The sequence below is a fragment of the Rhamphochromis sp. 'chilingali' genome (genome assembly GCF_963969265.1).
Source record: "Rhamphochromis sp. 'chilingali' genome assembly, chromosome: 8".
In the NCBI taxonomy this organism is placed as follows: domain Eukaryota; kingdom Metazoa; phylum Chordata; class Actinopteri; order Cichliformes; family Cichlidae; genus Rhamphochromis; species Rhamphochromis sp. 'chilingali'.
Genome location: NC_137935.1, coordinates 37,551,298 through 37,564,767, shown reverse-complemented (window position 1 = coordinate 37,564,767; position 13,470 = coordinate 37,551,298). Strand labels below are relative to the sequence as shown.

Below are 13,470 nucleotides of genomic sequence, written 5' to 3'. Positions count from 1 at the left end.
TCGGTGTATCCCATTTTGACCCTGGAACTTCCAGGCCATAGATGGCATGTATGTATGTTCCTGTATGCTATCCCACCCACTCGAAACTCATATACAATACTTCTATTAATTACTTTCTCTGACTAACTTAGACTGAGACTTGGGGCGATCGTGGCTCAAAGAGTTGGCAGCTTGTCTTGTAACCGGAAGGTTCAAGCCCCGGCTCGGACAGTCTCGGTCGTTGTGTCCTTGGGCAAGACACTTCACCTACCGCCTACTGGTGACGACCAGAGGGGCCGATGGCGCGATATGGCAGCCTCGCCTCTGTCAGTATGTCCCAGGGCAGCTGTGGCTACAACTGTAGCTGCCTCCACCAGTGTGTGAATGAATGAATAGTGGAATTGTAAAGCGTTTTGAGGGGTCCCGAAAAGCACTATATAAATGCATTATTATTATTGATACAATTAAATGTAAATAGAATGCATAAAAACAATAATTTTGCACTTTTGTTAATGTGTAAATGCTATGAAATACTTATAAAAAAAACCTTTGTAACTAAAATTTTGCCTGTATAATTAATTAGGTTATGTGTATAATTTCCGTCTTCAGCTGTGGCTAGTCGAAGAGTTTTGTCTGGGAAACGTTACCTTGGCACTTTGGTTCCTTCCCACTCCAGTAGGGTGTGCTAGAATTGCGGCAGGTCAACACAGAGGAACCTTGCAGCTTGTAGCCCGTCAAACAGGAGAAGAAAGCCTGCCCTCCAGAGTGGAGACTGCTCACTGATACATCACCATAGAGAGGCTGCTTGGGGAAGACACAGCTCAACACGAAGGCTGGAGAGAAAGAGGTGAAAGAGTCAGGGAAGCAGAGAGCGTTAAACACACAGAGAGACAGCGGAAGATACACAAAAGGAGACTGAAATTAAGGTGTAAAATGTGAAATTTCAGCAAGACATGACATTTAGTTTCAGAAATTTAGACTAGTGTTTCCTGACAGTGGTGCAAGCATTATAAAAGAACCTGCTCCAAAGCCACCATCTAACCTATAACACATAACCCACTTAACACCTTTCAAAACGTTTTCACACCCTTAGTTATATGGTCTTGGTTTTGTTTGTTTTTTTGTCTCTGCAATAATACAGATAAAACCACAAATATTAGACAACCCCTATCAGCAAGCACTTGAGCAAATGTGGGAGGGAAAAACTCCCTTTAAACAGGAAGAAATTTCGGGCAAAATCAGCCTCAGGGAGGAGCAGCCATCTGGGCTAGGGCGAGGGGAGGGAGAGAGGTCAGGAGATATGTTGTGGAGGCGAGCCAGAGATTAATAATAACTCATAATTAAATGCAGAGATGGATAAACACATGGTGAGTGACAAGGGGTGAGAGAAGGAGAAATGCTGAGCATATCATGGGAAGCCCCCAACACACTATGTTTACTGCAGCATAACTAAGAGGGGATTCATGGTCACCTGATCCAGTCCTAACTTTAAGTTTTGTCAGAAAGGAAAGTTTTAAGTCTAATCTTAAAAGTTCAGAGAGAGTCAGTCTCCCAAATCGAAGCAGGATCTGGTTCCACAGAAGAGAGGCCTGAAAGCTGAAGCCTCTCCCTCATGTTCTACATTTAATTACTCTAAGTAACCCAGCAGTCTGAGAGCGAAGTGCTCTATTTGGATTTTTTTGTGTCTATGAGGTCTTTATAATAAGATGGGGCCTGATAATTCAAATAATTGTATATAAGGATATGGGAGAATGTTTGTTTGAGAGGATGTTTTTGGGAGAATCTGCTCTCTCTTGCTACAGCATTTTGGTAAATGGCCTGCATTTGTATAGCACTTTACTTATTTATTTTGGATGAACTGAAGGCTTTTCGGGAAGCTTTTAGGGCAACCAGACAATAATGAATTATAATAATCCAGACTAGAAATAGTGAATGCATGAACTAGTTTTTCAGCATCTCTCTGAGACAGGATATTTTTAATTTTAGAGATGTTGCACAAATGCAAGAAAGTAGTTTTCCATATTTGTTTAATATGCACACTGAAGGACATGTCCTAGTCAGTCGCTGTAGGCCAAGGTAATGCAGTCCAGAGTGATTATCTGGTTAGACGTCATATTTCTAATATTTTTAGGGCCAAGTATGATTAACTCAGTTTTATCTGAATTTAGAAGCTGAAAATTTGAGGTCATCATGAAAAGATAAAGGTGGCTATCATCTACACAGTGGCGATACTGCATAGGGGAAGCATAAAGAAGAATCCCCATTAACATGACAGATGTAATTCAAACCATGCGGAGCAGTACCTTTAATACCTACGACATGCTGTAATCTTCCTAATAAAAGTTTACGGTCAACATTGATGAATGCTGAGGTCTAGAAGGACAAGCACTGCGACGAGTCCACTGTCAGCGGCCACAAGAAGATAAGAAAAACAATAAGCAAACTTACACTAATGTGAGGCAAATGTCCAGATATCTGACTAACAACTGAGAATTGTTTTTAAAGTGGGTGTTTTGGTTAAGCTGCTACATTTTCTCAAACACTTCTTTAAGCAATATACAATCAGATTTGTTTATAGCAGCAGCATTCTCTTACTGAAACCCCATAATAACTCATTTGCATTTCAGTTAGCTTGCTGACTGAAATTCTTGAACTATGTTCAAATATTCACATTATACTTGTCTGCATAGATTCTCATGCTGTAAAAAAGTTGCGAAAAGCTGATTTTGTGCAAGTAAAAAGAGAAGAAAAACCCCACTGGCGCTAACTTCCTATCTTTTCAATTATTCCACTGGTATAAACAGAGGTAAATAAACCCGAAATAGTACAAAACAATGAAACACTACAGTGCCGTATCCTCCTGTGACTACCACCCACTAGAACTTTGTGCTGGCATTTACATTAATTTCTACAAAGAACTATCACATCATTGCAAAATGCTCGGAAACATGTCCAGAGTGCCTCTCAGGTGACCAGTGAACTAACAAGTTTCTTTATAGCCCACTGACTTGTCTTCCTACAGCCTCCTGGAATTCATCCAAACATATAAATAATATACTACTGCTAAAGATTCTGATCCATCTTACTGTAATTGTGCTAGTTTTATTGTTACCCCTCGATGGCGTAGAGTAGCTCTGTTATTGATTCTGTCTGTTGAGAGCAGCACTGTGCCTCAGGTGAGGAAATATGTAGGGAGATTAAATAGGCCAATAAATGACAACCTACAACCCCAGCTGCTTCTAGTACTCTGTTAGTGCAGAGGGATGTTGCCCAGCTCTATAGTGACTCACAAAAATAGAAATGAGTGCTGCATTGGTCTTTATAGTATTTCTTGTTTGAGCTAAAACGCAGCTGCTTAAGTCGTGTCCTCTCACTCCCTGAGCTGGTCATTAGCATGGTCAGCTGTAGCTGTTAAAACCTAGGCCAACCAAAAAACTAAAGAACTGAAAGGCTCGTGGGAGATGAGAAAAGAGATAAAGGAGCCATCATGGTAGCACTGTGGCATCATAACACTGGTGTTAGCAGGGAGCTTTCACAGAGACAAATTGTCCCCGAGGCTGCTATGTGCTACATCATTTTGCTGTGTCTTTCCAGAATTTATGGCCATTTATCATGTTTTGACTTTAATGAAACTTTACTGATATGCTCAGCTTTTATTTTTCTTTCATGTACAATGTAGCAGATCTACATGGGGATGAATGGTAAAATAAAAGATGAAAGTGCAGTGGCAATGTAAAAATAGTTCAGCTTTAATCTTGTGTTTTCACTATGTATATATGTGTGTGTGTGTGTGTGTGTGTGTGTGTGTGTGTGTGTGTGTGTGTGTGTGTGTGTGTGTGTGTGTGTGTGTGTGCGCGCGCGCGTGAGAGAGCACATATGTACACATATACGTAAGTAGGAGGTATTACTGTTTGAGCTGCTAAACCAAGTTATGAGCCCTGGACTGGCTAGAAGCCAAATATGTACAACTGCTGTGAAAAAATGTTAGCCTCTGCTGTATCTAATCAGGCCTTATGGCCACAGTGTAGATCACGAGAGAAGAGCAATAATTTCAGATGTTTAATGTTCCACTGTAGCAAGCGAATGTAAATTGAATTTATTTATTTTGAGCTTCTGATATGGCTTTGATGTGAAATGACCCAGCTCAGCTCAAACTTAGTCTCTAATCTCATTTGCTCCCTCAGAGGATTTATTTCTGCTGACCATTGCCCTCATATTACTGGAAGGAGATGACAAGCTCTACAAAGATTAATGTATGTTGCAGCTCTTTTTCTGGCTTTGCTATGGAATAGCTAGGCTACAGATACAGAGTCGGTGGGCATTGCTATTCAATAATAATGGAAACTGGCAGTTATTCTCTACACATTATTTCAAGCAAACAAAACACAGTTAGCAACATCCAAATTGTGTCGTATTTCACAAGGCCAACCATTAAGCCTTAATCTGGATATCAAAAAACAAAACAAAAAAGAAAACACCAGAATCACTTTGATTAATTCAGATGCCAGAATTCATTGCCAGAAGTGGCATAAGAGCCACTTCTGGCAATGAATATGCAGGAGTACTAGAGCTTAAAGCCAAATATAATATAAACTAGGTTGGACTGATGCATCTTTCTCTATTTTTAGAATAACCACAATTACCTCTGTCTGTTAACTATAATATCTAAAACTAAAGTTCCTTATGTATTGGTCATTTGCACTTAGTGGCCACCCAGTTAGGCTTCAGTGTTCAAACACGTCATTAAAGAAATAATCTCAGCTGATATAGCAAATTCAGTTTATTTCTTTATTTTAATCAATTTTGGCAATTATTTACCTATCCCATCATTGTGTGAGTAATTTGATCAGATTCAGTAAGAAGGACTAGAGGTTACAGTCCCTGATAATGCATTGCTTTAGATGGAGAGACTCTTGACGGATGGCTGTTATGAGGAAAGGCAGCCCAGAAACTTTGTCAGCAGCACGCACCATTGTGTGCCTCAACTTTCGGTCTTTTACCCAGGCTAATCTGCCATTTTCCTTCCTTGGTTAGGTTTAGGGATTAGAGATCTGATCTGGATTATCATTTTAAAATTTGGGACACATCGTCAGTAGTGGACCTTTGATTCATCGGGTGTTTCGGCCGTTATCACTAGACACCCTCATCCAAGGAGGCCCTGCCAGGGTTGATCAGGCCCTGGAGTGTGCCACTGGTTTATGTTAACTTGTTATTTCTCTTCTTCTTTCTTCTGTTTAGTTTCCTACAGTTTATTTTCTATCTATTCACTGCAACTGAGAAATAATACTTACCTCTTTACCATTAATGGAGCCTAAATTCTTCAAAGGGATAGAAAAGGTGATAGAGAGAAGTAAGACAAAAGGGACAAGATAGGAGAGAGGAGAGCCAGACGGGGGGCGCCCGGTCGTACGCAAGTTTTTGGGAGTTAGACTAAAGGACGAGGTCTGGTCGCAAAGTTGTTGTTACGATCTCTGTGGGAAAAATTGGCCTCTGATCCAAGTCCACTTGCATCTGCCAATCCCTGGCAACCTTCAGCGGGCCCAAGTCTGGGGTTGAGGGGATTGTCCTCGGCTTGTCTCCTTCCCGGACAAATGTTGATGAAAACTGACGCTCCTCTTGGTTCATGAAAGGTTGAGTGATGATGGATTTTCTTTTGCACTCAACTTTCTCGGCTAGACACCCGGGAACCTGGTTGTGTCTCCATGTGTATCTGCCCTGAGTACGGCTAGTCCTACAACCAACCAAGATGTGCTTGAGTGTTGCTGGGACTGTACACAGGGGGTAGGATGGGTCCTTTCCAAACCACAGCTGCAGATTTATTGGGGAAGGTAGCAGATTGTATGTCGCTCGGATGATGAAACTTAGTCTATTAGACTCCATGCTGCAGATTTCACTCCATGAGAGTTTCCTATTTTCCACACTCTATTGTGTCATGCTGTCTCCCAACAGCATGACACAATGAAGGAATCACAAACATTTTTCTTTCTAGATGCACTTTATACAAACATTAGCACAAAATGCAAAGCTCATTGAGAATCACATTGTATATTTTGTGAAAAGTTTATTTCCCAAAACAATGGATTCAATGTGAATCTAAAGCAGCAGGCACTGTTCTGTTTGTATTAGCAGTAACTTAATCCCTCATTTTTCTGACTGTGTTTCCCGGACACTTTCCATTTTGACAAGTAGACTAAAAAGGCTGGTTCTAATATAGTGCCTTCTTTGCTTACATACCTTGCTGTATTCATCCACTCACAATAGCACTTTTCTTCTATGTCTAAGTCTTCTATATAACATTCACACTTCAATGAACTCATCACTTCAGTCCCTTGCCCGAGGATACCTTGGCATCCAGACTGGAACAGACAAGGATCGAGTCACAAATGTTAATTAATTAATAGCTAACTGTTACTGCCAAAATACTTTCTCAAAATTTACACTCAGTAGCAACTGTGAAATCGGTAAATGGACTGGCATACATTGGTTCACCTTGCTAGTGCTTGTAAAACAGCTAACTGATCATCTGCAGAGGACTGGTTTATTTGAAGAGTTTCAGTTTGCTGGATGCTGGATTTTTCATGCAGGGCCAAATAAGAAAGGTCAAAGGCAGGAACACAGCTGGAGGCACTGGATTTCAAAAGCATGACCTCTTTTTCTTTCATTAAAATTAAGATAATAGATTTAGATTTACTATTAGCCAAATGTGAATATAGATAAATGTTGTTAGCAGTCTGTGTCAGTTTTAACATAAAAGACTGGATGTTAAGACCTCTTACCCTCTCACCAATGTAATGAGAGGTAAGCCAAGGGTACTTCAATTTCTTTCGATCTCACCTTTCTCGACAATAAGGGTATTTATTTGTTCTGTTCTGCCCTGACATCAACCGAAGCTTTGTTGGATAGAGAATCTTGATTACAGCACAAAGTGGCTGGCAACATTAAACAGAGCGGACTATTTGAATATTGGCAAAAGGCAAACCAGTGCAGGATTATGACAGTCATAGAGCAAAAGGCGGGGTACAGCCTGAAGAGGCTGCTAATCTATTCCAGGGCTAGCATATAGAGATAGACATATTCATATCTGTGGTATGAATACAATCACTAGTTAACCTAACTTCATTCATCTTTGTGTATCATCCATCTCTCTGGTTTATTGTAGGGTATTTACCTTATAATATAAAGTGCCTTGGGGCAACGGTTATTGTGATTTGGTGCTATATAAATAAAATTTTACTGAATTTTAATTGAATCTTTGGACTGTGGGAGGAAGCCGAAGTACCTGGAGAGAACACGCTAACCCCATTCAGAAAGGCCCCAGACTTGATTTGAAATACAGGACTGGCATAATTTCTGTCTGATATAAAAAAAAATCGTATCAACAGTGACAAGGAATTTCAATATATTCAAGAAGGAGCCACCAAGAGCTAGTATAAATATATCAGAGCTAGTATAAAACACAAAGACTTTCTTCATAAGTGTTCTAACAGTATTCCAGACATTGTCTGTGCTGTCCTAATTTCACAGAGATCCACTGGGAGAAAAGTCTGTGCCTTGACAGAGAGAGCAGCAGAGAAAAACAAAGAGAAACATGGAGAAGACCTACAGTATCTGCTCTGAGAAAAATCTACAAGAGCTGCTTCCCTCTTTTCTTCACCCTCAAGAGGCGATCAACTATGATAAATAGCCAGCAGGAAGAGTTGATGAAGACACGGAAACACCCACATAGAAATCATACATAAATCAGAGGGCCACAGATGCAGGCTGAGCTGAATGGAAAAGAACAAGGGGAGAAACAAATTGCTGGCACACTTGGGTCTAATCCAGGGGTCGGCAACCTGCGGCTCCGGAGACGCATGCGGCTCTTTAGTCCTTATAGTGCGGCTCCGCGTGGTTTGTGAAAATAAATTAGAAGTATTTAGCTTAAGTGTATTTTATTTATGTTAGTTCTTTTTTAACTTGTAGTTCTAAATTGGAAGATGATTGTGATATTGAAATATAAAAATACAATTATATTCTTTAATTTTTTCATCGCTCAAAATAAGCGTTACACTCATGGAAGTCGGTGTACGAAATGCCGTGCATTTATCGAGACTTTCAACTCCAGGTAGGCCAGTTATGGACCTTCTGATCCACATTATGTCAGCAGCTGTTCTCCACCATGAACTGTATTAAAAACAAACACCGCTCACGCCTCACAGATGACAGCTTACAGTCCTGCGTAAAGATGAGGTTCAGGAGCAGAAGTTCCATTGTAAACATATCACGGCAGACCCGACGATGTTTGCATGAAAATGCTTTTCAGCATCTCCTTATTGACCACTTTTTACACACGATTGCTGTATACAGCCGGCTGCAGAGGCGGAGGCAGACATTTGATACACCCGGGGCTTAGCCCTAAAGGGTAGAATGCATGTGGGATTGTGGGGGGGGGGATGACTGAGTTTTGAAACATGGACATATATGTATATATATATATATATATATGTATATATATATATATATATATATAAAAAAAAAAAAAACACCCAGCACGCCCCTGCGGGCGGTTTATCCTTCAAGCTCGGGTCCTCTACCAGAGGCCTGGGAGCTTGAGGGTCCTGCGCAGTATCTTAGCTGTTCCCAGGACTGCGCTCTTCTGGACAGAGATCTCCGATGTTGTTCCCGGGATCTGCTGGAGCCACTCGCCTAGCTTGGGAGTCACCGCACCTAGTGCTCCGATTACCACGGGGACCACCGTTACCTTCACCCTCCACATCCTCTCGAGCTCTTCTCTGAGCCCTTGGTATTTCTCCAGCTTCTCGTGTTCCTTCTTCCTGATATTGCTGTCATTCGGAACCGCTACATCGATCACTACGGCCGTCTTCTTCTGTTTGTCTACCACCACTATGTCCGGTTGGTTAGCCACCACCATTTTGTCCGTCTGTATCTGGAAGTCCCACAGGATCTTAGCTCGGTCATTCTCCACCACCCTTGGGGGCATCTCCCATTTTGACCTCGGGACTTCCAGGTTATACTCGGCACAGATGTTCCTGTACACTATGCCGGCCACTTGGTTATGGCGTTCCATGTATGCCTTGCCTGCTAGCATCTTGCACCCTGCTGTTATGTGCTGGATTGTCTCTGGGGCATCTTTACACAGCCTGCACCTGGGGTCTTGCCTGGTGTGATAGACCCCAGCCTCTATGGATCTTGTACTCAGAGCTTGTTCTTGTGCTGCTATGATTAGTGCCTCTGTGCTGTCTTTCAGTCCAGCTTTGTCAAGCCACTGGTAGGATTTCTGGATATCAGCCACCTCCTCTATCTGCCGGTGGTACATACCGTGCAGGGGCCTGTCCTTCCATGATGGTTCCTCGTCTCCCTCCTCTTTCTTGGGTTTCTGCTGCCTGAGGTATTCACTGAGCACTCGGTCAGTTGGGGCCATCTTCCCAATGTATTCTTGGATGTTCCTTGTCTCATCCTGGACTGTGGTGCTGACACTCACCAGTCCCCGGCCCCCTTCCTTCCGCTTAGCGTACAGCCTCAGGGTGCTGGACTTGGGGTGAAACCCTCCATGCATGGTAAGGAGCTTTCTTGTCTTTATGTCAGTGGCTTCTATCTCCTCCTTTGGCCAGCCTATTACCCCAGCAGGGTATCTGATCACGGGCAGGGCGTACGTGTTGATGGCCCGGATCTTGTTCTTACCATTCAGCTGACTCCTCAGGACTTGCCTGACCCTCTGCAGGTACTCGGTGGTTGCAGCCTTTCTAGCGGCCTCTTCATGGTTCCCATTTGCCTGCGGGATCCCCAGGTACTTGTAACTGTCCTCTATGTCTGCAATGTTGCCTTCTGGTAGTTCAATCCCCTCAGTTCTGACTACCTTCCCTCTCTTTGTTACCATCCGACTACACTTCTCCAGTCCGAACGACATTCCAATGTCATTGCTGTATAGCCTGGTAGTGTGGATCAGTGAATCGATGTCTCGTTCACTCTTGGCATACAGCTTGATGTCATCCATGTACAGGAGGTGGCTGACAACTGCTCCGTTCTGTAGTCGGTATCCGTAGCCAGTCTTGTTAATGATCTCACTGAGGGGGTTCAGGCCTATGCAGAACAGCAGTGGGGACAGAGCATCTCCTTGGTAGATCCCGCACTTGATGGTGACTTGTGCTATGGGCTTGGAGTTGGCCTCTAGTGTTGTACGCCACATCCCCATTGAGTTCCTGATGAAGGCTCTTAGGGTCCCATTGATCTTGTACAATTCTAGGCATTCCAGTATCCAGCTGTGGGGCATTGAGTCATAGGCCTTCTTGTAATCAATCCAGGCAGTGCACAGGTTGGTCAGTCTGGTCTTGCAGTCTCGGCTGACTGTTCTGTCTACCAGTAGCTGGTGTTTTGCGCCTCTGGTATTCTTGCTAATTCCTTTCTGTGTCCCACTCATGTATTGACCCATGTGCCTGTTCATCTTAGCCGATATGATGCCTGACAGGAGCTTCCATGTAGTACTGAGGCAGGTTATTGGTCGGTAGTTGGAGGGGACCGGTCCCTTCTTGGGGTCCTTGGGGATCAGGACCGTCCGACCTTCGGTTAGCCATTCCGGGTGTCTCTCGTTAACTAGCAGCTGGTTCATTTGTGCTGCCAGACGCTCGTGGAGTGCAGTCAGCTTCTTTAGCCAGTAGGCGTGAACCATGTCAGGCCCTGGTGCTGTCCAACTCTTCATACTGGAGACCCTTTCTTGGATATCTGCCACTGTGATGGTTACTGGACCCTGTTCAGGGAGGTCGCTGTGGTCTGCCCTCAGATCCACTAGCCACTGAGCATTGCCGTTATGGGTTGCGTCCTTCTCCCATATGCTCTTCCAGTATTGCTCTGTCTCCGGCCTTGGTGGTGCTGTTCTCTTATTATTGTTCCCTTGCCACTGAGAGTACACCTTTGCTGGTTCTGTGGAGAACAGCTGGTTTATTCTCCTGCCTTCTATCTCTCTGGTGTACCTCCTCAAGCGGCTGGCCAAGGCTGTGAGTCTTTGCTTGGCAGTTTCCAAGGCCTCAGGTATGGACAGCTTGCTGTATTTCTTATGCACCTTCTTTGTCGCACCTTTCTGCAACTCCGTTAGTTGGCTAACCTCCCTCCGTGCTACTTTGATCTTGCCCTCTAGCCTCCTTCTCCATGGAGGGTACTGCCCCTTGTGGCTGTTCAACTTGTAGCCAAGCATCTCACTGATCACTGCTGCCGTATTGTAGATCAGCTTGTTAGTGTCGGTAATCGTGGTTGTAGGTATTGTCCGTAGTGCTGCATTAACATCATCTAGCAGACCTTCTGAGGGTACTTCACGTAATCTTGGTAACCGGCTACGGGGTATCCAGGTTTCAAGCTTGGCCATTATCCTATTTTTCAGGTCAGTTTCTCTCACACTCAACTCTCCTATCGCACTTGGGGCTATGTACCCAATCTCGGGTGGGGGTGATGATATCTCCCCCCTGACCTGGCGTCCTGACTCCTCCTTGCCGTAGCATTTGTGTTGTACCTCGTCAATCTCTAGCTGTGAGAGCAGTCCCTTCTTTCGAATGTTGGAACACTGAGCTACTAGTTGTTTCGCCGTCATTGTGGATGTTGGGTATCGAAGAATCCATAGGTCCGTCATCCTATTCATGTAGCCCCTTCCGCCGGGGTTACTTGCGTAGTAGCATTCCAACAACGCCCTGTTTTCGTCTCTTGCCCACCGATGCCTTCTTGTTCCAGTAGCCCACTTTTCGTCAGGGTGCCCTGGTTCCTCAACACCTGACGCGGACCTTGTTGATCCGGGCGACGTCCGAGCCGGCATGCCTTCATATTTATCTGTCTCGCTCATGTCTGCGGTAGGCTTGCTTAGCATAGGGGGTCTAGCCTTAGGACCCTTACTGGATACAGACGCCCCAGGCAGGAATCGAACTTGCGATCCTCTGTTCGAAAGGCGTGTAGTCTAACCACTACGCTATCCAGCTGTCCATGTTTATACTGGACATATATATATATCTGTATATATATATATATATATATATATATATCTGTATATATATATATATATATATATATATATATCTGTATATATATATATATATATATATATATATATATATATATATATATATATATATATATATATATATATATATATATCGGCTTTAAAACCAAGTTAACGCTGTAAGTACAAACATCACTAATGTCACACAACTTAGTTGTTCACACAAAGCATAAAGGTAAAAAACATTATATACAGTGTTATCTTCATTTTAGATGGCAAAATGTATTTGCGGCTCCCAGAGTTTTCGTTTGCGTGGAAACCGGGTTTAAATGGCTCTTTGGATGTGAAAGGTTGCTGACCCCTGGTCTAATCTATGTCACAGTCATTCCCCCACTGCCTGAGAGTCAGTGAGCCAATCAGGGGGCTTCAAACATAACTGCAACACCCACCCACACACCACCCCTCCAATCTATTTCATTTATGCTCAAAAGGCTGCAGTATATGGACATGTTACATAGAGATCACTCTGAAGATTGCTTTTCAACTAGCCTAAACTGGTATGGAGTGCTGGATCTTTCACCCAATATTCAGTCACCCAGTTACCAGTTATACAGTTGTTGGCAATTATGCAAAATTACTCCACAAATATAGAGACCTAAGGAAGCAGCGGTTTCTTTCAAATGAAAGAGGTTCATCCTTTTCTAAAGACAAATACGGTTGGCGAATTTAACACATTTAATTGCAGTTATAGTTGATTGTCACTATATGTTCAAAGCCAAAAAAGAAGTCATAACCATGACAACAATGTCAGTCAATGTGTTGGTCACGCACCATGAGCTGGGTGTCAAAAAATGATTTTGTTTGGATTTAAATTCCAGATCAGTGAAATAAAGGCAAATGATCAACGTCAAGGTGTTTTTGGAAGCTGCTTTGATTCAGTAAAAAAAAAAAGGTTTGTTTCTTTTCTGTAAATATTTCTTTTAAATGGCCCAATGATAGTGCAAAATGTATTAATTTCACAATAAAGACTCTAAAATTGTGACAACTTTTTTTCATTCTTAGTTCAAATCATGGTTTGGATTAAACCAGATAGAAAGGTTTAGAAAACTTTCTAAGAAGCCTTTAAATCAGACCTGAACGACGCCCATGCCACAGCCAGCATTTTGGTTCTCATGCTGGGCGGTCAGGGACAATTAAGAATTTAAATCTAAAAAATTTCTTGGATCAGATTCCTTGGATTTCATGGCTTTGTCTGTGCACTGAAATGGCAAATAAACTGGTTATTACTTAACCATATGCTTTACCTGACAACTCAAAGTGCTTTTTACAACTTGCCTAATTCACACAAGCAGTTTTTTCTTTGCTTATGTGCTTTCTATCTAACATTCACACTCAGATAAATGCATCAGAGAGCAACTTGGGGTTAATAGCTTGCCTGAGAATATCTGGCAAGCAGGCTGGAGACCCCCGGGATCAAACATCATTTCCTTTGGGATTAATAAAGCGTTCTGATT

At 42.8% G+C, this 13,470-nt stretch overlaps 1 protein-coding gene across 1 annotated transcript in view; it reads right to left on the bottom strand.

Moving 5' to 3' along the window:
* Positions 1 to 13,470, bottom strand: part of sez6b (seizure related 6 homolog b) — a 230,615-nt gene that overhangs the window by 34,666 nt on the left and 182,479 nt on the right. Inside the window, exon 5 of the mRNA XM_080888197.1 lies at positions 627 to 812. Within this exon, the coding sequence (XP_080744323.1) occupies positions 627 to 812 (186 nt within the window). The remainder of the gene's footprint in view (positions 1 to 626; positions 813 to 13,470) is intronic.